General features: G+C 33.4%; 1 protein-coding gene and 1 non-coding gene across 2 annotated transcripts; both read right to left on the bottom strand.

The window, feature by feature from the left end:
- Positions 1 to 1,945: 1,945 nt before the first annotated feature.
- On the bottom strand, positions 1,946 to 3,586 carry LOC113859209 (uncharacterized membrane protein At4g09580-like). The gene is made up of 4 exons (XM_027492024.1): positions 3,384 to 3,586; positions 2,538 to 2,808; positions 2,262 to 2,450; positions 1,946 to 2,071 (listed from the first exon to the last, which is right to left on the bottom strand). Exons 1-4 carry the CDS (start codon positions 3,584 to 3,586, stop codon positions 1,946 to 1,948), a joined length of 789 nt encoding a protein of 262 aa, XP_027347825.1.
- Positions 3,587 to 12,146: 8,560 nt separating this feature from the next.
- Positions 12,147 to 12,251, bottom strand: LOC113860346. The gene has a single exon (XR_003503799.1). It is a non-coding gene; the product is annotated as a small nucleolar RNA R71 (small nucleolar RNA).
- Between the last annotated feature and the right edge of the window lie 14,450 nt (positions 12,252 to 26,701).

Raw genomic sequence — 26,701 nt, 5'->3', positions numbered from 1 at the left:
TGAGGTTGTGGCTGATTCTAGAAACCTCGAAGAAGATTAGGACTTGACTGCGAATAAGCTAGCAGAGATAGGGGACTGGTTTGTGAATGACAACTAGGATTATGTCCTCAATGTTTTAGTGTGGATGTCTAATTGCTCGATAGGACATATTATTTTGATATTGTAAGACTTATAATTTTTTGAAATTTTTGTCTCATATTCTCACCTTACTTTCGAAATGTCCACTTTATTTGAGACTTCAAATTGCATAAGTCACAACAAGTTTTAAAGGGAAAATCCCAACTTGATCTTTATTTAAAAAAGTTTACTAATTTTATTAATTATCATAGATGCTATACAATGATGGAAGAATACTAAAAGTCAATTTTTTGAATAATCAATATTGGCACATCCTTAATAAATACAAAAATTGTCTCTTATAAAAAAAATATGAAAATTTTAATGTGTAATCATAATTGATTCCTAGTTTGGTAGTGATGGTAATTTATATCATTTGCATGCCACTATTATTTCAATTTTAACAATTAACTTTTTATTTTAAATTTTTTGTTAGTAATATTTTAAAATTGTGATATATAGTTATGAATATAAATAATGACGATGTTGATGATGAGAATGACAATGAAAAAGTGCAACTGTTTTCTTCTAATGCAGTATCAAATTCAAATATTCTTAATTTTGAAGATGATAATTTAGATTTTGAACGTGTTGAAATTTGAGATTTTATTTTACTTTGTGAATTATATTTATGATTTTGACTTTGATTTAAAAACTTTATCTTGATTAAGACTTTGAAATTGTTGTTGATTATTACTTTGTTTGGGTTTGTAGACTAATGGATTATGGTTTATGATATTTAAGTTTTTAATTTTAACAATTTGCATGTAAATTAATGTATTTTTTTAAAATTTGTAATTCTAGTTTAATCATATTTTATTAGATTAATTTGTAATTATAGATAATTTTTATATTTTATATTTTTAATTTTAATGTTTTTATAATTTTATAAATTAAATTTGAAAGGGGTTGACGGGCTAGACTACGATCCATCTCTGAACAGGGCATACTGTACTTTCTTGTTTAAATTCAAAACCGAGCTAGTCTGATTAAGTCCAATCATAGGCAGGTTGAGGACACACAAGCCCGAATTGACAACCCTAGTCATTAGAGTAGCGTACATGTTACATTTTGATATGTAAAATGCCTATTATTTTTCTCAAACTTCTTTGACAACGTTAAATTCATCTATTTTGGAATTAATTTTTAAATAATATTATTTTGATAAATATTTTTTAAAACTGAAGTGAAACAACCATGTTTCATTTTCAGTAATAATTTTTTGCCCTTCATTCTACACAAAAAGGAATTTCACATGGTGACAGTCAAATCATTCCCATTATTTGGACAAACCAATTTTACATAAACTCGCCTCAAAATGTTGGATAGCTTATTAAGGCTATATATTTGATAATACCATTTGTGAAATATATTTGACCAACGAATTGCACTGTATATAGCTAAAGAAATCACTGAGTTGTACATATGAAGAATAAGCGTAAAATTAGTCTTTGAAACAACTATTTCTCTTTCAAAATAATGCTGGTGTATCGGTTAATGATAAAAACATATCGTGAGAGCATCTTTGGAACCAATAATTGCTCAATGCAAACATAATAGCCACCATTAGTCAATTAACCTTGACCTTTATACACAGAACTCAGTCACACCTCATGAATCATGTAAATAACTTGTTCTGCCAAAGCCAAAAGTCATTTCCCGTTGCTGCCAATGCCACTGAACCCTACAAATCAATCCACACCGTCCTCTCGCAAAATGCAGCACTTGGCAATACAATCGATTAACAAAGAGCCACGTTGCTGTTGTTTTAAGCAGATTATGCAGTGTCCTGAACAGAGAATAGCAGAAGATACTTGGCGTTGAAATGTTATAATTTGTTCTTCCTCACGAATGTAGGTGTAACTGAAACAAGACCTATAAGGAACAATGTAGCTATTGAGTTGAAATCATAAAGATCCCCCAAGGATTGCAACTCTCCAAGAGCTAATCCAGCCTGCATAAGAAACAGGGTGTTCAATATACAATGTACGAGAAGTTGAAATTCTAATGATTGCTGTTGCAAATACTAATAAAGAACATGTTAAAAAGTCTACCAAATAATTATAATAAAACGATTGAATTTCTTATTTTGTGTAATTTTTCTCTCTTTTGTACAGATAAATATAAATAATAATAATAATAACGGTGATACTTTCACATATCCTGACAGTGACATAAGCAGCAGGAATGAGTCCAATTACAGTTCCGAGGAAGAAAGTATGATATGGCACATCAACAATTGGAGAAGCAACATTAATAAATGTGTTTGGCAAGGTCGGAGTAAGTCTCAGAAAAAGCATGTAGTTCAACAGACTGTTTCTTCTTCTAGCCACCTGCAATTAAAAAAGGAAGCTTATTTCAGTAAATATGAGAATAGGATTAAATCAATACGAGGGAAATATTCGAAATTTGAAATCTACCTGGTCTTGAAAGAATTTAAGCTTGTCTGGCCAAAGAGTGCAAACAAGAGGTCTTCCAATTAGTTTTGACAGAAAGTAACACGAAGAAGCTCCAGCTGTAGCATTAAACACGACAAGAGCCACACCTTTGAAGACCCCAAAAAGTGCTCCAGCAAGCAATGACATGAACACAGTTCCCGGAATCATGAAAGTCTGCATGAAAATATACACCACGCAGTATCCCACTAGGACCTGTGCAGTGTAATCACTTGTATATCTCTCAAGGTGATCCCTACATAAATAAATATAAACATTAGCTATATCAAACATTGTGCATTTTATTTGATAAACATCCCCTTTTGCATTCACAATTCACACACACATCTAAATCAGAACAAAACGGATATCCAAATATTGAAATAAAAAGCAGACCCCATGCCTCAATTACAGTTCCCATAAAAGTTTTTCTTCTCTCAAACATTGGCTTCGAAATTGTGCTGAGACGTTACCAATGTGTGACACCAATTATGTTTATTGATCAAGATTCATTCAACACAATAATAACCCAATGAAATTAATAAACTAATCGTATTAATTTGCGGCAAATTAGTCTTCATTAAATCGAGCTTTAACGCCATATAATAATAATATAATAAACAATAATACACGAGGTGGGGCCCACGCGCTTCCCAACCAGGAATCAGAATCAGAACCAGAACGAGGTTGTCTTGTTTTGTTTTGTTTTTTTATATATAATTTTATAGATATAGATGGCGTTAATAATAATAATATGATGATAACTTACAAGAGGAAAGAGAGAAGAAAAAAAATTGTATAATAACATAAGAATATTATTATTGTTATTACCGTAGGAGTTGAAGGTCTTGAAGGGTGCGAGGGAGCCTGAGGAAGCTGTAATCGGAATGGGGAATGGTTAGGTAAACAGCGAAGAGGCCGAAAACAAAGCCCAAAACCATAGCGGAAGCGGTTGCTGCTTCTGAAAAGGTCAATGGAAACTTGGGTGGCATTTCCACAGGCACAGCCTCAATGCTGTCACCCTCGTTCTCCATCTATTCCTCTTTCTCTTCTTCTGGTTTCTTGACGTTAAAGGGACATTTGTTTTTCTTTCTTCTTCTAATGGGTTTATTTATCTTCAATTCTACATGAAATGGAAAAGGACAGTGGGACAAAGTATATTCGTTGGTTGTATGCCTTCGATATCTGATTTGTTTACATCGATCTCCGTTCATCTTCATGGAGAAACAGAAACGCCCAAAACAGAACATACGGATACACTTTGATGACTAACACTTTCTCAATCGTTATTACATTAATTTTTCATCATTATGATAATATTGAGATTTGCCTTAATTTAGAAACAAAAATATACTTAATTTAATAAATAATATTAAAAATTTAAATTAAATAAAAGTTAAGCAATATTATTAAAGATAAATAAAAAATTCAAATAAAAACTCATGTAACATAATAATAGTTTTTTTTTTACCAAAATAAGATAAAATTAAAAAAATTACCAAAATAAAATATTAGTAAAACATATTCTTTATTTGCAAAAAAAATTTAAACTTAAAATCAACTTATATAATCTAAAAATATTATTTTATAAAGTTATTAATTATACATGTTTTTTTAAAATTTCAATATAAGTGTTGCAGTAATGTAATTTTAAAGACTAATTCAAATATTTATTTTTTATTTTAATGATTAATCATCTTTTAAAAATAATTAAAGAATTAAAGTTATTTGTAATCTTAAAATATGAAATTGTTAACATTTTTTTTATAATAAGAAACAGGTTATCTCTCATGCCTATTTTAGTACCAATTTTGGACAATTAAAAAAAATCACAAATTTAAGAAATTATCAATATGTAATAACACTAAAAGTTAGAACACGTAATTTTATCAAATGATGGAAGATTATAAAGTTTCTTAAGCTCTACTAGAAAAAGGACTTAATTATGACTAGAAATACTAAAATTAAAAAAGGAAATTAGAGTATTTAAATCCTGCTTTTAAACTTTAGAAATTAGGACAAAATTAAAATGAACAATGAAAACAAAAATTGATGAACAAGATAAAATAAGAATTGGTTGTATTTCATGCTATAAAATTTGAATTTTGGTGTTTTAAAATAAAAAAAAATTCACATTTTAAATAACAATTTAGACACAAAAATAATTGGAAAAGACGTAAAATGGGAGATATAATTTTAGCTAATTGAAACAAAAATTAAGAATTAAGAAGAAAATTGAAATATTCATCAACTAGGGCAAAATTTAAATTCCCTTTGTTAATACAAATAAAATACATAAATGGAATAACGAAGAACAAAGGATAGGTGCAAGAAACATATTTGATTGATAAAGTTAAGCTGATTGCAACAACAATTGGAATTATTGATAAGATCTTAGAAATAAAAACAACTTTAACTTTGAAATAAAACTCATAGTTTTGTTAAGTTCAATTTGAATTCTACCTTAGAGTTTGCCTAGTTTGAAATCAAGCAAAAAAAGAATTGAAAGCCTCTTTATTACAAGTAAACTAAGATGTTTTAGTGGCCATTAAGATCATGCTTAGCTTCATGTTATCAGTTTGAATCTTGCTACAAATACTTTATATATAATTTTAATCATGAACTAAAAAAAAAAGAAAATAAATAAATAAATCATCTATTTGAATCATTAGGCTTATTTCTTTCAAATTCAACAAAAATAAGATAAGTGATGAGTTTCAATTCTACGGACAAATTTTTATTGATATCTTGAGCTTCAAATTGATGTTAGGCCTCCTAAAGAAATTATATTTCAAATGTCACTCTTTTCCTTTCTTTGATTAGCCTTCTCGACTCTTGACCTTGTCATTAGCTCTTGACTCAAATGTCACTCTTTTTCTTCCTTTATTTGTATGTCTAAGTATAACCCTTAATCTTCTTTTTAATTTAAATTCTTACCTTTTCATGAACCCTTTTCACATATTCCACCTGATTCTTAAATTCAACATTGTTAGGCACTAGTAATAAATTAAGAGATGTTTAAGGATTAAAGCAATATACTACCTCAAATTGAGAATAATTAGTAATCTTATATGAAAATTCTACATTCAAAAAATACTCCTCCTAAGACTTTAGTGTTTTTCTTTATAATAACTTTAAGGGCTTTTTTACATAAATAAAAAATAAAATAGAATATTATGTATGTACTCCTAATTGTTTAGATGAATGTCCTACTTCTCCTTATATAGAAGTCAACTAAAATTGACTTCTACACAAAGAAGTTAATTAAAACCAACTTTTATTAGCCTCGTTGCGGCACCGCTAGTTGCCATTTCACCATAGTTGAAGTCAATTTCAATCAACTTTGATTTGTTTTTCTTGGTGTCAAAGAAGTCGATTATAATTAACTTCAGTGTAATTTTAAAGATGTTTAAAGTCAACTTTTACAGCTATTTAAGCTCTCTACATAGAGGAAGAAGAGGAGTTGAAAGCAGAAAGGAAAGCGGAGAGCAGACTATTTGAACCAAGGAAGAAGGTGGTCCATATAATTATTATGGAAATGGATAATAATGTATATCGCCTTAATTATGTTGATCATATTGTAAGTAAACTCTTAATGTAGGTAATTTATTTTTTAATTTTTTAATTTTTTAATTAAATTTTATTTATTTTTTTAATGTGTCATTAGTTCTCAAATTGTATGTATAGAAAAATATGTAAATGTATAAGTATAATGTATATTGTCTATTTAGTGTATATGTAACATATCATGTTTATATTATATATAATCAATTGTTTGTTATACAATTATTAGTATATAAAATTCTAGCATTGTTTTGATGTAATTTACTATTTTTTACAATAAATTAAATACCTATAGTTTCATGTAAACAAATATTTAGTTTCGTATTGTAGTAATTTAATTATTTATTTATTATAATGAGACTTTATACATGGAGATAAAATAGTTTAGTGGTTTTATATAAATTTAGTTTTACAACTTTGCAAGTACATTGTTATAATTTACAAAATTTAATAAATTAAAATGTAATTTCTGTTAAATTTATTTTGTGATATAATTAATTTAAGTTTAATTTTGTTGTAATTTATTTATTTAAATTTTATATTGTATATGAAGAAAATATTAACCAATAATTTGCGTGATATATAATATTTTCTTATTGTATAAGATTCTAGAATTTAAAAAACTAAGTGAAACAATATGATGGTTGCTGCAGATTTGAGGGTAGAACCATTTTTTGCCAAGGTTGTCACAGATGTTGATAATGGCAAATTGAAGATAAGAGCCCAAGAAGAAGAGATCAATTTTAATGTTTTTCCAACCTTGAAATAATTAAGTAGTATATAACACCCTCTTTTCATTATATAGAAAATTATATTTTGTTTGATATTAAATAGTATTAGAATGTGTTAGGAGTAAATTGAAAAGAGTTTTAGAAGAGGTTGATGCAGGAAATCTCGCTCAAGCGAGACTGAGCGCCCAGAAATATCTTATTTCAGAGCAATCTCGCTCAAGCGAAATAATTCTCGCTCAAGCAAAATATGATAGAATCTGCTCAACTATCACCTCGCTTAGGCGAGAGTGATCTTGTTCAGGCGAGATGAAGATCTCACCCAGGCAAGCTGTGTCGTTCAGGCGAGGACTCACAGGAGAAATATCACCTCTCTGGTCACCATCTCGCCTAAGTGAGATGGAGTTCGCTCAAGTGAGCATATCAGAAAAATATTGAAAGAACCATTGTCTGCATATCTCGCTCAGGTGAGAGGCCAGTCGCTTAAGTGAGATGTTGTCACTGAAGCGAGCTGTTTCTCGCTCAAGCGAGAGCGCGCGGGGCTAAGGGGTATTTAAGAGATTTTCAGCATGAAAATTTCATTTTCACTTTCACAACTCACGTTCCTCTCTCATTTTCTTTGAACTATCTCTTCCATTTCATAGATAAAAGCCTTCGAAACTCCAAAACTTCACCAAATCTGAGTTCAAACTTTGACTCTATGTAATCGTCAGTGAGTATCTTAGAGGTCGAACCTCTCATTTTCACTTCTATCTTATTTGTTTCCTCTTTTCTCAAAGAATCTCTTTTTTATAAGGTGTAGAACTACCTTGGTCTGTGAACCAACCTTTTCTTACTTTTTCATCACCAAAACTAATTTTCTAAGGTAAGGAGAGCTCTATGTTATTACTAAGAACAATTGTGCTTGTATTTATGAAAATGCTCGATTTGAGTATATGATGGATGGTAATATGTTTTTGATATATTTGGAATATGATTTGTTATGCGTGAAGCATGTTGTAACACCTAAATTTTAATTTCAATTAAATAATAATTTTGTAAATTCGAATAACCAAATTTTCATAAGATATTTCTAAATAAGAGAAGGGTTACAAATTAATATCAAATAACTGCTACACGACTAGTTCAATTACAACATTTTTCAAAATAAAATCTAAGTCCTATAGCAGTCTATCCGTCTCTTCACTAAGCCTGGTGCTGATCGTCTTGATTACCTAAAAATAAATGTAAGGGTGAGTACTCTACACTACTTAAAACACACAAATAACTATAGAGTCTCACCTCCAAATCATTTTAATCACATTACATAGACATATTCGCAGACAGTATTATCACACAGTTCATTCCACTACAACACCGGTGCACTCATGGCATCCACAGTATATCACATTCATAAATACAAATAATGGCAACAATCTCGTGCATGTGCACGCCAGCCATGCTCACTGTGGCACTATAATCACAGCTTCACACCATGAATGGTCGCCGGTTACCCCCACCTCATGGACCACGTGGGCAGTCACGGGTCGCTTAGCAAAGGTAGTGGTCAGAGGCCTAGTCAGGAAGAGAGTGTGTGGCGCGTAGTGCACCCGTTCCATAGTCGGTGTCACCGCCACTCTCTCCTCCGCAAGGTATTTCTACCGTCCTCATCTTCCACACCCCGAGTGTATCACTGAACCATTCACAGCACATTACAACGGCGCTAACACGCCCCATTCACATACATTTCATTCACACGCAATATTCATTCTTACACACAGCACACAGCCTATATTCAATTCATATTACACAGCACATAACCCATATTTTATCCACAATATATGGCACATAGCCTTTATTTACTCACAATATCATTAATTCACCAATCAATGGCATTCCATCACACACAATTTCCCCCACGGGGCCTAACTATTCCAGCACACATCACATTACACACCAATTTCCATCAAACACATAATTGCTACTCCTTATCTCAGCCACATTGCATTAATCAACAAAACACACAAGAATTTCAACACATTGAGATAGGGTAGAGTCCCCCCTTACCTTGGATTGAAGACCCGCACTCGGATTCAACCTTGGAAATGCTCCCTACACATATTTTGGCCTAATCACATGGAAGAACTCCATGAGAACCCAAGAAAACCACAAAAACAGAGAATGAGATTGAAAAACAGAAACCTTAATCATTAAAACTCACCTCCAAGCGTTCCGCACATAGATTCAACCTTCAATCCAACTTTCGAACGGCTTTGGAGGCAATTTAATGGGTGGAAAAGGGTCTAGGAATGAGAGAATCGAAGGAATTTTGAGAAATGAATTCTTAAACCCCAAACCCTCTTTTAAAACCCTTCTGGTCACGACACTCTCGCTACAGCGAGATATTCTTGCTGCAGCGAAAAACTCAGAGAAAACTACACTTTGGTTTCTGTAGAATCTCGCTACAGCGAGACCCTCTCGCTCTAGCGAGATTGCACTCAGAAATGCACCACAAACTATCGCTTTGTCTTTACAGCGAGACGTCTCTCACTGTAGCGAAAAGGCGACAGTTTCGGTCCTTCCTCCCAGGGCCTTCTTGCTACAGCAAGAATCCTCTCGATGAAGCGAGGACAACCAAGTATTACACCCTTAACCTATTTTCAGCATCAGAAAATCCAATCCAATCAATCATACACCTACACACACATATATATACACATATTCATACCCATTACACACAAAAACACCATCATTACTGATAAATCCACATTTTACTATATTTTTAGCCTAGTTTTTGTTAATAAATAAGTAGTAAAGTGATAAGCAAACTTGAAAATATCATAAAAATTGCATTAATATTCATAATTGTGTAAATAGTTTTGATTTTTAGATTTTTAGTCCAATTCCGAACAATTTGACTTAAAAGTGACTCATTCCTTGTGCAGAAGCTTGAGCTGAGAATTTGAGTTGAAGATTGAAGTGAAGAAAATAGAGGAATTGAGCCTAAAAGATGAAGAATCAAGTATTTTATGAAGGGCGTAATCACTCTGAGTATATAGAATGAACACTTTGAAGAAGAAAATTCATGAAGATCAAGAGAGTAGCTACTTGAAGTGTTCAAAGTAGCTATGCAATTGAGCACGTAGCCACTTCAAGTGCCCAGAGTAGCTACGCCCAAGGCTAATTCAGAACTGCACAGTGTGCATAGCTACTTCAAGTGATCAAAGTAGCTACGCAATTGAGCGCTTAGCTACTTCAAGTGCCTAGAGTAGCTACGCAGTCAGGGCGTAGCTACTTCAAGTGTTCAGAGTAGTTACGCAAAAAAAAAATAATTTTAAATATCACTTCTAAGTGTCAACTTTGGACGATTTGAGTTCTTAAATCAGTTTTAGAAGGTTCTAGAAGACCTTTGATGCTAGAATTTTCAAAGATTAACATGTAGAAAGGCAAAAGGAGGGAAAAATCATATAAATAGAAGTTAGAGGTTCAGAAAAAGGGACTTTGGTTCATTTATATTATTTTTCACTTTGTAACTGTTTTAACTTCCAAGAGAAGTCAGAGAGAGAGATTGGGAGCAACTTTCAAGCTTCATTTCTAGAGGAATCAGAGTGAAGATTAGCTCTTTGAAGATGTTTTTCTACTTCTTGTCTTCTTCTTCTCTTACTTCTCCTTTCTCCATTGTAATGTTGTTCTAAACCTTTTTGGTTAGGGATCTATGGATCCAGATTTGATGTTGTGATGTAATTATGGATTGAATCTTGAGATTTTAATATAATTGAGTATGTGATTCTTTTTTTAATGCAGTTGTGAACTAATCCTTCATTCAATTGAAATTAGAGGAATTTTCATCAATGGAAATTGAGTTTATTTCTTATATTTGAATCATATGCCTAGGTTATTGAGATCTTAGGAATAAGTATCATGATCTAGTAATCCTATAATTTCCAGAACTTAGTGCAGTATTTGATTAAATTTTACCTAAGGGATTAGGGAGATTTAATTAGATATTAGGATCAATGAAGCAAGAAATTGTCCTTTGGTTAAAGTAGTGAAATTGATTATCAATCAATTAAAATTCTCAAGAGTTCAGAACATGAATACATTGCAATTGAAAATTTGGTGAAGTGATTCCTAACTATTTTCCATATAGCATTCTTAATACAAAATTTGTATTCTATTTTTATAGCAAGTTTATTACCTTTTATTGTCTTTATTTCTTACTTTCACATGTTACAAACCTCTCAATGAATTGTTTTGCTCAACTAATTGTTAAATTGTGAAGTGATAATTGAAATAAGATCCTTGTGGACAATACTTGAGGCTCATATTGAATTCCAAATTTTATTACTTGCTACAACTACCTAGTACACTTGCTAGTTAGTTCTCCAATTGTGTGACATGTTTTTGGCGCTGTTGTCGGGGATCTTTATTTTCAATATCATTAGTAGCAAGGAGACAACTAGATTGAGCTATTTGTTCTCTGCTTTCTTTTTGAAAATTTTATTTTTATACATTGAATTTCGTATTACATTTTCTGCTAGTTTTCCTATATACCTTTGTTGTCCAGTGTTGTATAATTTATGTGCCACCGTATTTTGTGAAGATTACATGTTTAGATGTTATGATTCTTTCTTAAATTTTCATAGGATATTATGCTAGTAAATTTTCTGCACTATATTGTTCTGTATTTTCATCATTTTCTTTTAGTGTTTCTACTGTGTTCAGTTTTTCTTAGTGTTATATGCGTGGGAAAAATAAAAACAAGACTGCTCTTGTATTTGATCCGGACATAGACAGAACATTGAGGAGACTGAGAAACGAATTAAGAGCAGAAAATTCAGCAAGGAAAGAGCAAGAATTGGGATCTACACCTTCTACTCCTAAATCGGAAGAACTTCAAATTCCTTCTCCTACACCACCAACGCCTCAAGAGAAGATAATGGCTGAACAGAACATGATGAGAACTTTAAGGGATTATGTAGTGCCTAACATGCATGGATACAACTCATCTATAGTCAGAACTACCATACAATCCAACCATTTTGAAATAAAACTAGCTTTACTTCATTTAGTTCAGCAAGATCAATTTTCTGGTTCATTTTTGGATGACCCTAACTTACATATCTCTAACTTTTTGTAGCTTTGTGACACAATAAGGATGAATGGAGTAAGCAAGGATGCAATTAGATTGTGACTATTTCCATTTTCCTTAAGAGATAAAGCAAAGTGTTGGCTACAATCTCAACCACAAGGAAGCATAACAACTTGGGCAGACCTTGTCAAGAAATTCCTTTCCAAGTATTTCCCACCATTTAAAGCTACCAAATTAAGAGGACAGATTACATCATTTGTGCAGTAAGAAGGGGAATCTTTATATGAAGCTTGGGAAAGATATAGAGTTATTGAGGAAGTGTCCACACCATTGCATACCGGAATGGATGCAGCTAGAAACTTTCTATAATGGAATGAGTCCAGCCACTAGAACCATGATTGATGCAGCTGCAAGAGGATCATTGAATACTAAGTCATTGGAAGAAGCTCAATGAATTATAGAGATGATAGCTTCATCTATGTATCAAAATTCTAATTCTAAACACTCTACAAGGAATGGAGGATATGAAGCCAAAATTCTTGAGACTTTTCTTGCACAAAACCAGCTGCAAAGTCAAATGTTTTCAGAACAAATTGTTGCACTAACTCAACAAATAAGCAATTTACAGGCTGCTCCAATTGAAAATACTCAACTTACTTGTGATTTTTGTGGAGGAAATCATGCTAATGGAGCATGTGATGCATCTACCAATGAACCTCAAGAGCAAATTAATTATATGGGAAATTTTCAGAGACAACAACCTTCATTCACACCTGATTTTCAGTATCCTAATAACAGAAATCAGCAGTACTCTAATTGGAATACTCAATATTCTCCTACAAAGAATTTTAATTCTGCTTTACCTTTTTCTGGTGCAGGTCCAGCAGCACAACAATCCTATTTTCAAGGGAATCTAGCCACTCAACCTCAAAGGAATAAAAAATTCTCCAAGCCTATGACTGAAAGGTTGAATGAGATGGACGAAACCATGCTGCAATTTATGAAAGTAACTCAAACAAGCTTCAAGAATCAAGAATCTTCCATAAAGAAGCTTGAAACTCAAATTGGACAGCTGGCTGAACAATTATTTAGCAGAGAAGAGGGGAGATTTCCTAGCAATACAGTTGTTAATCCAAAAGAACAATGTCAAGCTGTAATGACTAGGAATGAAGCTATTGTGGGGAGTCTCATACTTGCCGAAAAAAGAGGAAATAATCCTACTGCAAAGGAGAAATAAAAATATGATCTAGATGAAGGAAATTTTACCTTGCTGAAAAGAGAAAATTCAAAAAAAAAGAGTTCTCCAAAGGCTATAAGGAAGACAAAGAGGCAAATACTTGAGGAAGCTAATCAACCTATTGATGAGGAGAAATACAAGAGACTTCGTTACCCTTAAAGAATGCCCAATCCAAAACAAGAAAAACAATTTGAGAGGTTTCTAGATGTCTTCAAGAAACTTCAAATAAATATTCCTTTTGCTGAAGCACTTGAGCAAATGCCTTCCTATGCTAAATTCATGAAGGAGCTGTTATCTAAGAAAAGAAAGCTTGAGAATGATAAAACAGTCCCTATGACTGAAGAATGCAGTGCTATTTTACAAAGGAAGCTCCCTCAAAAATTAAAGGATCCAAGTTCTTTTAGCATTCCATGTTCTATTGAAAATTGCACCGTGGGGAAAGCTTTATGTGTTCTTGGGGCCGACATCAATTTCATGCCTCTTGCTATCATGAAGAGACTTGGAATAGAAGAAGTCAAGCCTATTAACATAACATTACAACTTGCGGACAGATCTTATACATATTCCTATGGTGTTGTAGAGGATTTGCTAGTTAAGATTGACAAATTTATTTTTCCTGCAGATTTTGTAATTTTGGACATGGAAGTGGATGTCGACATTCCTTTAATTTTGGGCAGACCATTCTTAGCTACAGGGAGAGCTTTAATTGATGTTCAAAAGGGAGAACTTATGTTGAGAGTACAGGATGAAAAGGTTATTTTTAATGTATTTGAGGCACTCAAACATCCTAATGATGATGTTACTTATATGAGGGTTGATATTCTAGATTCTATTACTTTCCCTCATTTTATTGATAATGCTGATGAAATCTCATTGTTAAAGGAAATAATAGTTGTAGGGAATCATTCTGCTGCTGTAAAAAAAGAAGAACAATTGAGAGAATATGTGCAGCAGCTGGACACTTTGTCAATTGTTCCTTTTTCAAAAAATCTAGCAAAGGAAGAACTGAAAAATGAAATGAAGGAAGAGAAGACTGAGAAACTAGAGCTGAAACAATTACCTTCCCACTTGAGATACTCTTTCCTAGACCAAGAACATGAAAATCCGGTGATTATTAGCAATGATCTTAAGGGAGAAGAAGAAGAGAAATTGCTGAGAATTTTAAGAGCCCATAAGTCTGCAATCGATTGGCATATTTCAAATTTAAAGGGGATCAATCCAGTTTTTTGAAGCATAGAATTCTGTTTGAAGAACATTTTAAACCGGTAGTACAGCCACAAAGAAGACTAAACCCAACCATGAAAGAAGTAGTGAGAAAAGAAGTAATGAAGTTGCTGGATGCAAGGATTATTTACCCAATTTCGGACAGCCATTGGGTTAGTCCAGTCCAAGTTGTCCCTAAAAAAAGAGGGATGACAGTTGTGCTTAATGAAAAAAATGAATTAATTCCTACTACGACTGTCATGGGTTGGCGCATGTGTATCGACTATAGAAAATTAAATGATGTAACTAGAAAAGATCACTTTCCATTGCCATTTGCTGATCAAATGTGGAAAGACTAGTTGGACATGCATATTATTGTTTTCTTGATGGATATTCCGGCTTCAATCAAATAGCAGTGGACCCTATGGATCAAGAGAAGATTGCATTTACATGTTTATTTGGAGTTTTTGTATATAGAAGAATGTCATTTGGATTGTGCAATGCTCCCGCTACTTTTCAAATGTGCATGTTGTCCATTTTTTCTAATTTAGTAGAGAAAATTATTGAAGTTTTTATGAATAATTTCTCTATTTTTGGCAATTCTTTTGATAATTGTTTAGCTAATTTGTCCATTGTTTTGCAGAGATGTCAAGATACTAACCTTGTTTTGAATTGGGAAAAGTGTCATTTCATGGTCCAAGAAGGAATAGTCCTTGGCCATAGAATTTCAGAAAAAGGAATGGAGGTGGATCAAGCAAAAATAGAAGTTATTATTAAAATGCCTCCACCAATTAATGTTAAAGGAGTTAAGAGTTTCTTGGGTCATGCAGGTTTTTATAGGAGTTTTGTTAAAGATTTTTCAAAAATTGCAAAACCTCTTAGTGATGTACTTGTTAAAGATGCTGACTTTGTATTTGATGATTCTTGTTTGCATGATTTTTCTGTTTTGAAAAAAAAACTTATCTCTGCACCTATTCTTGCAAAACCTGATTAGAATTTACCTTTTGAATTAATGTGTGATGCAAGTGATAGTGCAGTAGATGCTGTTTTAGGACAGAAAAAGGATAGAAAATTGCATGTCATTTACTATTCTAGCAAAGTCTTAAATTCTGCACAAGTAAATTACACAACTACTAAAAAAGAACTCCTTGTTATTGTGTTTGCTTTTGATAAATTTAGATCATATTTGATGGGATCCAAAGTCATAGTCTATACTGATCATTCTGCACTTAAATATTTGTTGTCCAAACAAGATACTAAGCCAAGATTATTGAGATGGATTTTACTGCTGCAGGAGTTTGAATTGGAAATTAGAGATAAAAAAGGAAAGGAAAATGGGGTAGCTGATCATCTGTCTAGGCTTCCATTGGACAATTTAACCTTTAATTCCTTGGACATTAATGAAGAATTTTCAGATGAAAGACTACTTGCTATGGAAGATCTGCCTTGATTTGCTGATATTACAAACTTTAAGGCCACTTAACTTATTCCAAAGAAATTTGCTTGGCAACAAAGAAAGAAATTTTTACATGACAGCAAATTTTATGTGTGGGAAGACCCTTATCTGTTCAAAATTGGAGTGGATGGTCTACTTAGAAGATGTATCCCTCAAAATGAACAAGTTAAGATATTATGGCATTGTCATAATTCAGCTTATGGAGGCCACCATGGGAGTTCAAGAACTGCTATAAAAGTCTTGTAAGCAGGATTTTTTTGGCCTACACTCTTTAAAGATGCCAAAAATAATGTTGAGAGCTGTGATAAGTGCCAAAGGATAGGCAACATCTCTAGGAAACATGAACTGCCTTTGACAAATATTTTGGAAGTGGAATTATTTGATGTATGGGGGATTGATTTCATGGGACCTTTTCCCACATCTTTCTCTCATTAATATATTCTTGTGGTAGTTGATTATGTTTCTAAGTGGGTGGAAGCCATTCCAACAAGTACAAATGAAGCCAAGGTGGTAATTTCTTTTATAAAAAGGAATATCTTTGCTAGATTTGGAGTGCCCAGATTTTTAATAAGTGATGGAGGTGCTCATTTCTGCAACAAGCATCTTGAATCAGTTTTAGCAAAGTATAATGTAAAACACAAGGTTACTACTCCATATCATCCACAAACAAGTGGACAAGTTGAAGTGCCAAATAGAGAAATTAAACAAATTCTGGAAAAAGTGGTGAATAATTCAAGAAAGGATTGGTCAAAGAAGTTAGATGACTCTTTGTGGGCCTATAGAACTGCCTTTAAGACTCTAATTGGTATGTCACCTTACCAATTAGTCTTTGGAAAAGCATGTCATTTACCTTTGGAGCTGGAACATAAAGCATATTGCGCCACTAAATGGCTGAATTTTGACTTGGCTAGTGCTGGAGAAAAGAGAATTTTACAGCTACATGAGCTGGACGAATTTAGGCAACAGGCTTATGAAAATGCCAAACTGTACAAAGAAAGAACCAAGAGGATCCATGATAAATTCATTCTGAAAAGAGAGCTCAGGCCTGGACAACAAGTTTTATTATTTAATTCAAGACTGAAATTATTTCCAGGAAAGCTAAGATCAAGGTGGTCTGCACCTTTTCTAATCAAAGAAGTATCTCTCTTTGGAGCAATTTTAATTGACGATCAGAAAACAGGGAGAGAATTCAAAGTCAATGGCCAAAGGTTGAAGCTTTATCATGGAGAGGCATTCACAAAGAACATCTTTTGTGTTAAGTTGATTTCTCTTGAATGAGAAATATGAGACGTCAAGCTAGTGACGTTAAAAGAGCGTTTGTGAGAGGCAACTCACATTTCTAACCCTTTACTTTTGTTAGAATCTAGTTTAGGAATTTTTACTTTTACTTATTTTTGAATTTTAAAAATTCTGCATTTTCTGAATTTTTAGTTGAATGTAATGATGGAATATGATTTTCATAATGAATCACATTGTTAATTGTGTTTGCAGATTTTAATTCAATTAAGATCAATGTGTGGAATTGTAGTTGGAATGATGCTCATCAAGTAAGTCAACATTTTCAGGAAGAAGAATTGAAGCACAGCAGTCCATTTTGAAAGTTCATTAATCAAGTAGACACTTCAAGTGCATAAAGTGTCTAGGCAGAAGCCCATGGATTCTGAATTTTGAAGTGAAGCAAGCGTGTAGCTACTCTACCCACTTGAAGTGGACACACGCAAAATCACATAGCTACTTTAACCACTGAGAGTGTCCACGCGCAGGGTTATATAGAAAAAGTTGGAAAAGTGGCTTCTGCGTAGCTACTTCAGACGTTTGAAGTAGCTACGCGCATGTTTGCGTAACTACTCTATCCATTTGAAGTAGCTACACGCATCTGAACGAAGCAAGGGTGCAGTTACTCTATCCATTTGAAGTAGCTACGTGCATCTCCGCGTAGCTACTCTAAAGTGGTTTAAGTATTCACTTCAAACATTTTAAGTGGTTATGTGATTTGCACACTTCCATTTAAGTAGACACTCTGAATGCTTAAAGTAAACATGCTCACGTTTAATTCATTACAAAATTTCCAGCGTGTCTACTCTGCCTATTTAAAGTGTCTACTCACTTTGCTTAACCATTTAAACCATTCAGAGTGATAACGCAGAAGCATCCAAACCCTAACCTTGAAACCCAGCTCTAAAAATTTGATTTTCCTACTTAGTATTCATTGAATTTTTGTTGATTATTTGTTCCTTCATCATTTGCAAGTAGGATTACATCATTTCTGCACTTCAATTCCAGGTAATTCTATCTTCAATTTTGAAATTTCAGATTAGAGTTCTTCAGAGTGTGAATTAGGAAAATTTTGGGAATTTAAAATTGGGGGGAATTTCTGTGAAATTATTGATTTGAATATGAAATTGAAGGTTAATGGGGTTGATTCCATTCTCAAATTATAATTTTTAATGGAAGATTAATGTTGTATGAAGGATTTTCGTATGAACATGTTGTTACACTTGTACTTTCTATGAAACCTGATTTCTGAAGCAAATTCTTGCAAAATTTATGCATAATTAATATCTGAAAGTGCTAGAAATATTCTGAAATAATTTTTGATTAATCAATTATGCAGAAAAGGGTTTTCAGAATGAATTTCATAGGTACTAATGTGATTTTTAGCAGTGAAAATCTGTGAGCTGATTGTTCTGAAATTTTTCATCCAATACACTACACTGATTGATTCTAAATTTCACAATTTTATCAATAAATGTTGATTATGCACATGTTGATCGTATCACTCTACATATTACCACACCATAATTGATTGAAATTTGAGTTGAGCCTGAATGCTATTCTGCACTCTGTATTGATGAAATTTGATGAATTGTGTTTGATGATTTGTTGATGATGCATACAGTCTTAGGACAATATTTTCTCTATAATTTGAGTTAGAAATAATGCTTAGTTTGCTGAAATATTTGCTGCAATTTTGACAAATCCTAAAACTCATTCTTTCCATACTTAATTTGTGATTTCAGCTGAAACATGGCAAGAACACATAGAGGAACTCCAAGATCTAAAAGGGGAAGACTCTCAGCTAGTCCTTCTTCAAGGACTATACCTGATCATGACCCTAGATTTAGGAGCATTGCACATGAGAATTACTTTAAGGCTAATATCTTGAGGAGGAAAATAGTTCAAGATAGGAATTTTGATCTAGCTGAAGGAGAGCACCCTAAATGTTTCTGAGCAGATCCAGAAAAGAGGATGGGAGATTTTTACTACCTTAGCTAGAAAAAGTTCCAAGGATATTACACAAGAATTTTATGCTAATGCCTTAAGGACCAAGGGAGACCATATACCTCCAAATCACACTGCCGTTAGACGTACTGTAGTGGAATTTTCTGCTGAAAATATTAATAAAGTGCTGAAGATCAATGTCGAAAAAGAAGAAGGACATCAGGATTTCTCATATTTTGGGAGAGCTATGGATACAGATTACACTGAAATCCTCCATAAAATTGGTAGACCTGGAACTACATGGGAGCTGAGTGCTAGAGATGAAGCTAGAAACATCTCTACTCCAAAAAATATTCTGACCAGAAATTTGCAAAAGTATGGAGTATTTTCATACTCAGCTCATTTATTCCAGTGATCCATAGCTCCACCATTGCTGTCAAGAGAGCTGAACTCATTTTTGCCATAGAGAGTGATTTCTACATCAATGTGGGGGAAGTGATCAACAGCTGCATGAAAGCAATTCTGAAAACAAAAAGATTTACTGGGATTTTTAGGGTTGATTACTCTACTTTGTGAAGATGCTGGAGTAAATTTTGGAGAATATTATGAGAAGAGTAAAGCCAATCCTCCTATTACAATAACTATGATAAAGGACATATATACCACCATGTAACGTCCCAATTTTCGTTAGTTGGCTATTAGCTCTTGAATTTTAATTATTTGCTGATTCTGACTTGCTAGTATCGGAATAATTGGATAGATGCTGATTTTTATTTTAGAATATTGAGTTATTTCTGAATTCGGCATTTTAGGGTAACCACATGAAATATATTTGGTTTCAATATCGTCCAAGAATTTCTCTGATTATGTTCAGCTGTACTGTCTAAAATACCCTCGAGAATTTTATCCGAAAAGTCAACTTTTGTCTTATTTAAATAATTGTCAAATCATAATTATCTGCCTTAAAAAACGTGAGATTTAGTAATCATTGCATTAGATTCTTAATCATTTCGTAGCCGTCAAAATTCTTGCACAGAATCTCAGGAAATTTAGTAATCATTACTTCTAAGATGTCCAAATCTAGGATCGGCCACTAGATTTTCATGCAACTAAACCTTGTCTCCCAATTTACAAATATCGTGATTACCCGAATATTCTGAAATCTAGTATCGGCCACTAGAAATATATGCAAGAGATTTTGTCTCCCGATTTACGGACATAATCATTTTGGAACTTTTTTTTTCATGTCTTCCAAAATGTCGACACCATGATTACTTTAATCAATTACTTTTCTTGAATTTAGCACCACATCAAACGTCTCGTCCACATGTCAACCTAGTCATGTCGCATTCTTTTCTGGCCAATCAAATTACATGCAATTGCTGCCCAAAATCTCGTCTTTGGAATTTTGTGCCGACTTTTGGGAAATTGGGATATCCATAACCGCTTGCATGCAGCCCAAAATTATTCCATGCAATTGCTTGCTGAAATTGTACTAACTTTGCTTGCAAGTTTCCCTAAAATTCACTATTCCTACACAAAAAATCGTGGCACTCTTTCTTATCTCATTTTTCACCAATTTCACCCAAATTTTACCCAAATGAAACCATGTGCAGTTCTTAAACTTGGAAGCCTTGCCAAGTAAGCCAAGCCGTAAGTGTTTAGTGGCAATTGGCCAATCTAAACTTAACCTTCCATATAAATAAGCTTGTCAAACTAAAATTGCACCCTTTAGAAGCCAAAAATTGTGACCTCACTTCTATTTTTCTCTCACTTATTCTTCATCATTCTTCATCCTCTCAAAATCTCAAACTCTCTCAAGAAACCGAGAGGTTCCAACCCACAAATCTCAACAAATCTTCATCCAAATCACCCAAATACTTCACCTTTCCATCAACAACTTCTTCCTCCATCATCCCTCCAATTTTCGTGTTGAAAGAACTCACCTAGGAGGAAGAACTTAAAGGTCTTGGTTGCTTTTTTCTCGGTCCAGCAAGCACTCCTTGGAGATCCACCATTTCCAACCCTTCCTTCTTCAATTTCACGCCCAAAAAACTCAAAGGCAAGGGGGAGTTCTCATCCTTCTATCTTTTACTTGCTTTCCTTGGTTGAAATTGTGTGAAATCTTGGAAAGGTTTCATTTTTATCTTCAATAATTTTGAACAAGCTCATTGTACCTTTTGCATGTTGAGTTTCACTTGATTTCTTCACTTTTACTACCTCTAAATTTTCGGTTTTATGTGTGAATGAGGTAATCCCCTTGAAAGCTTGCATTTTTGACATTTGCATGTTGTTTCCTGCTTGTGCATGTCTCAGTTTTACACTTCTCTTGCTGAAATTCTTGTTCAAATGATGATCCACCCTTGTAATCATGAAACCATGAACTTGGATGACATTTTCTTTCAATTGCATGTTGAGTTTTCACTTTGTAAATTACTTCCCTCACTTCTAAAGTCTCAGTTTTATTTTGCATGAAGAAATCTTTTAGAAAGTTTGAGTTTTTAACCCTTGCATGTGATATTCTTTCTTTGTACAAAATTTTGTGCTTGAAATGTGTTGGAAATCCCTTGTACATGTCTCGGGTTTGAGGTTACCTTACTAGATCTCTTGAATAAATGATAATCTACCCTTTGAGACCTTAGAACCGTGAGCTTGCATGTCTTGAACATTTTGTTGCCAAGCTTGATTTTATAAAAAGAGATTCTTTCATAATTTTAAGAGTTTGAGTGCTAAGTTGGCCTTGTGTTGCCTCGGTTTAGACTTTTTAGACATAATCCTTTGCTGAAAATTATAGTCCTGCACTTGAATGATGGAACCTTATGTTTGCATGTTGATTTTTCCCTATTTTGCTCATTTTGGACTTACCAAAAAAATTAAGTTTTAAAGGCTGGATAGTTTTGAGTATTATGAGGAAAAAGGTTGAAATTAATGTGTTTTGAAACTTGGAATATTTGGAAAAGATTGGTATGAATAATGAGAGAAAATTTTATAAAGGAAAAGGTGAAAATTAGTTTGGATGGTCTTGGTTTTGGCATTTAAAGTGTTGCAAAAACTTAGAAAATATTTTGTATGTCTTGTCTTGTGTAAGAGAGCAAAAAACGAAATTGAAAGTGTCTTGCCATGATTTGATTTGATTGAACCATGCTAAAATTACTTGTTTGAAAGGTTGGTGGTTGCTTGTAAATTTTACATGATTGACCTTGGATGAAAATTAGTACAAGACTTGAATTTACTTGATTTTGGATGTGGAAATTCATGAAATTTACTTGAGTAAATTGCTGGAAAAAAATGTGATGATGTGAGATATGTACTATTCATCCTTGGTAATTGTGTTTGGAGAACCTTGAGGTATGTTTGAAGTGATGCTTGGCTGAAAATTTAGATTGCTTACTATTCATTGTGAATAATGCTATGGAATTATTATTTGAGAGCATCACATGCATCATTTGCATACTTTGATGAAAGAATTGATGAATTACAACAATGTGCAACGAAAATGATTATAATATTGTGATGTTGATAATCTAGAGCCTTTGAGTGCTGTTTGATGGAAATGGACCATGAATATGATTAGGATTATTAGAAGTGCTATGATCTAATTATTTTGTGAGTGGTTGAGCATTGAGAACGAAAAATCAGCAAGTGACAATGCAAGAAAAGAGTATAAAAACCGAGAGGTAATACCCTAAGATCATTGTGAATCAACTTGATTAATTAATGGTTTATAGCAGAATTAAGTTTGAGGATTTGCCCTTTCATGGAGAGAAAAACCGAGAGGAAGAAATCAAGAGAGCAAGAGTTTGAGTGGAACGATTTATGGTTTAGAAGGCGTTAGAGTTTGATGGAAATAAATGTAAAGGTTAGGATGAACTTGAAAGGAGAATTTACAATGGATTGAGGAATGAGATTGTGCTAAGTGGAAAGAGAGATTAGACTTGAAATGTGAAAGAAAGAGTAACTTGAGAAAGAGGAAATGAATTATGAAGGCTTGAATGATTTGCCTAAGTTGTGGTCCAATATATTATGTGCTGCACTAAAATTATCCATGAGTGTAAAATTATAAAACCATGAGACAATGAAATTATGATGAGAAATCTATATTATGCCATGAGTTCTTGAAATATATTGTCTTGAAATTATTATGAACTCAGTGAGATTTATTGTGAAACTCATGGTATCTATCCATCCATGCTAAGGCATGTGACTCATGGAGATTATCTATCGATTTTGCTAAGTCTATGATGACTTTTAGCTGATGCTATATGCTATGATTTTAAGTCCATGGTGACTTCTATTATTACTGTGCAATAGCCCAAGTGGCTAAACGATATGAGTTGAGAAAACTATCACAAGAAAACTGAAAATGCTACTTCATGCATCATATATTATCTTGTGAAATGACTTGATGGCATTACAGAGGCACAACTGTAGGTATTGGAAGTTCGGTCCAAAGTAGACCTTAGCCAAACCTGATGTGAACTCCATAATACTAGGGTCGTAGAGGTCCATTCCTAAACATGCCAGATGGCACTACACATCAATGATGTGCTATTATTCTATTTTTCTATCTATGATATCACTGTGCAAAGTAGGGAATGGAGTCCTCCGATCGCCATACGACTTGAATTTATCTATCTATCTCTATGCTAAAAGCTGGGCAAGTCTCCAGTCATAGAGGAATGGGATCTCCATGCATCATTTACATGCTATTAACATATGAGTGACTATATGGGTGAGATCGAAACCTACATTCATGCATCATGTGCATTATTATTAGGGATGATTGACTACTTGTGAGGTTGGCTATGATTGTGATTACATTTATCTCCCTATTATATGATTGAACCTTGGATGATGCTGAATTTGGATTGTTAAATTGAATTGTGACTGTGACGTCGCCTTTCTTGGGGTATGGCTATTGAATGATGTTTGTGTTTGGAGAACTCACCCCTGTGTTGTGTTGTCTTGTATTGCTTTTGTTTTATTTATATAGATAGACAGGAACAGGGTGAAGGTGTGGATCCTTCCTTCCGAGGAGGATATATGGGTGTTCGACTTCGCGGTTTAGTAGAGTGTCTTCTGCGGGTTCGCCCAAGTGATTTATGGATTTGATAGTGGAGGCTCATGGATCACCCAGTACGTTGCTGACACACCCATTGAGATTGTCTTTTCTGTCCCTCTTAGTGACACTCAGTTACCTTACCCTGCCTTGTTTGCTTCCCTAACTTCAATGTCAATTGATCCCCATACTCCTACTGCTAGGCCAGCTCCTGCCCCTGTGCCATTTACTTTGACTACTCCTACTTCTCCACCCGTGCCAATGGAGAGATAACCATGTGGTGGAATCCTCCATTAGGTACACCACTATGCCTTCTTACATGCATCCTGCATACACATCCACTTTGGTTTCACCTACTGCTGCCCTTTCACCCCCTCACACAGCTAGAAGGATGGAGGAGGATGGTGGAGGTCATGGCACGGGTGCTGCTTCTAGTTCTACTTCCCTGACATCATCTGATGAGTTTGATCCCATTGAGGATTATTCGCCTCTTGATTGATGTCGTTATTTACTTATGTTTTAGTGGAACTGCTCTTAGGGATTTTGGTCTGTTTCTACTTTGATTATGTTGTATTTGAACTATGTTGACCGTATTGTTATTCATGAACCTATCATTTTTGCAAACTATGATTAATATATTTGAGGTATTTTCTGATGATGAGTTATGATGATCTTATCTGAGTATATCATTGAAATATGAATATATATATATATATATATATATATATATATATGCATGTTAACTCTCTCCCAGAGAAAGAGAACTATACTTGTAAACTGCATGAAGAAAAAAAATTTACCAGACTTTGGTGTTTTCTAAACTATCATGTTATATAGTTGGTATCAGTGTTTTATGAAATTAGGTTGCTACACACCACACCAGTCACTGCTACCTCACCAATTCCTACCAAGTTTAAGAAGGATTCTCTTCTTAAACTCAAGGCTCAATTGTAGAAAATTTTGGACAAACAAGACTCCTTAGCAGAGAGGTAGAATGCCTTACATGAAAGCAACAAGGCTGGAATTCTGTTGATGGAAAATATAATGTTGAACATTGGTAAAAAGATGGGCATGACAAAAGAGCAACTCTATAAGTCAGAAGCAGAAAATGTCCAATGCCTTAGAGCCACCACATTCGACAATCTACCTCTCTTCAACACTCCCCCAACAGCTGAAATGGAAGAAAATAATGAGAGTGAAGAAGAAGAAGAGGATGAAGAAGAAGAGAGTTCAGATGAAGAGGATGCAGAAGAGTAGTTTAGGAATTTAAATTTTGCTAGCTTTCTTTTACTTTTCAGATTATGTAATTTTTAATAGCTAGGAACTTTAATTTCTGCAAATTTAGTAGTTAATTGTCAGCTGTTCTGAACTTATTTTAGTACTTTTTCAGTAACAATGGAGTACAAATTTCATTTAGTTTTATATTTCTATATTTTTTACTATTCTATTTTTCTGCGTTATTGATGGGAATCTTGGTGTTTTATGCAAAATATGTCACCATTACACAACACCCAAGCACTTGAATTTGACACTTGCACAAGCTGCCATGAAAGGGGGGTGAATTTTGTACCTCTTATTCATGAGTTTAGCTTCACATATACTGAAAAATTTCCAAAAATACACAAAAATATTATATTAGATCATGAACTGACTTTTATGAATACACTCCATTTGATTGCAATTTTGTGAATTCTGATTATTATTTTTTTGAGTTATTTTTCTCATTCTCATGTGATTGTCACACTTGCAATTTTCAAAATGAGGTAGTCTTGCCACTGTGTGCATATAGTTTTGAAAAAGTTAATTGTAAGCTTGATTGTTTGACATGTTCACTTTAAAATACCTTGGTGAGAATTGAGCCTCATGAATAACACTTCTTGTTGTGTGAAATTAATCTCATATGTTGCTACACCTCTAGAACTTGCTTTGTTTCTTAATTGAATATGTAATTTGTAGATTTCACATATATGATGGAGGCCTTCTTTGATCAGGCTTAGCTAGCCTAAATGAACCTCCCTTATGTTTGAGAAAATCCTAGTTCACCTCATTGTGCCTTTAGCTTTTTCTTTGAAAAACCTCAATCTAAACCTTGCTGAAAAGCCATAAGTCCTATCCAAATTAGGAAGAGGCAATTTGAGTTTAATCAAAGATGAATTTTTAAAACCAAGTTTAGGGTGGACATCTTGTTTTGTATTGCTTGGGGACAAGCAAAGTTCTAAGTTTGGGTTGGTGAGCAGCAGCAAAGCTCTGAGTTATTTGAAAAGAATAATGAAAAGCAAAGTGTTGAAAAGAAGAAGCAATAAATGTGAAAAATAGAAAAGAATTGGAAAAGAAACTCTCTGCATAATTGATGCAATGATAATTCCTTAAATGTTGCATAAAATTGAAAATTCTGTGCAGATTTGGATGAATGAGAAAAATGAGGTAACCTCAATTTAGGTTTTGAATATTCATCTACTTGAATTGCATCTTTTCTGTTTGGAAGTAACCAAATTGTTTCCCTAATTGATTGAACACCTACCTGTCCTTTAACCTTAATTTCACCTGAAAAAGTCCTCTTGATATGTGACTCGCTGTATATTTACAGAGGAGATTGAGAATATTTGCAA

This window comes from Abrus precatorius, unplaced genomic scaffold (assembly GCF_003935025.1).
Source record: "Abrus precatorius isolate BTA unplaced genomic scaffold, Abrus_2018 Scaffold2, whole genome shotgun sequence".
Classification (NCBI taxonomy): domain Eukaryota; kingdom Viridiplantae; phylum Streptophyta; class Magnoliopsida; order Fabales; family Fabaceae; genus Abrus; species Abrus precatorius.
This window is presented reverse-complemented; position numbering and strand designations above follow the sequence as displayed.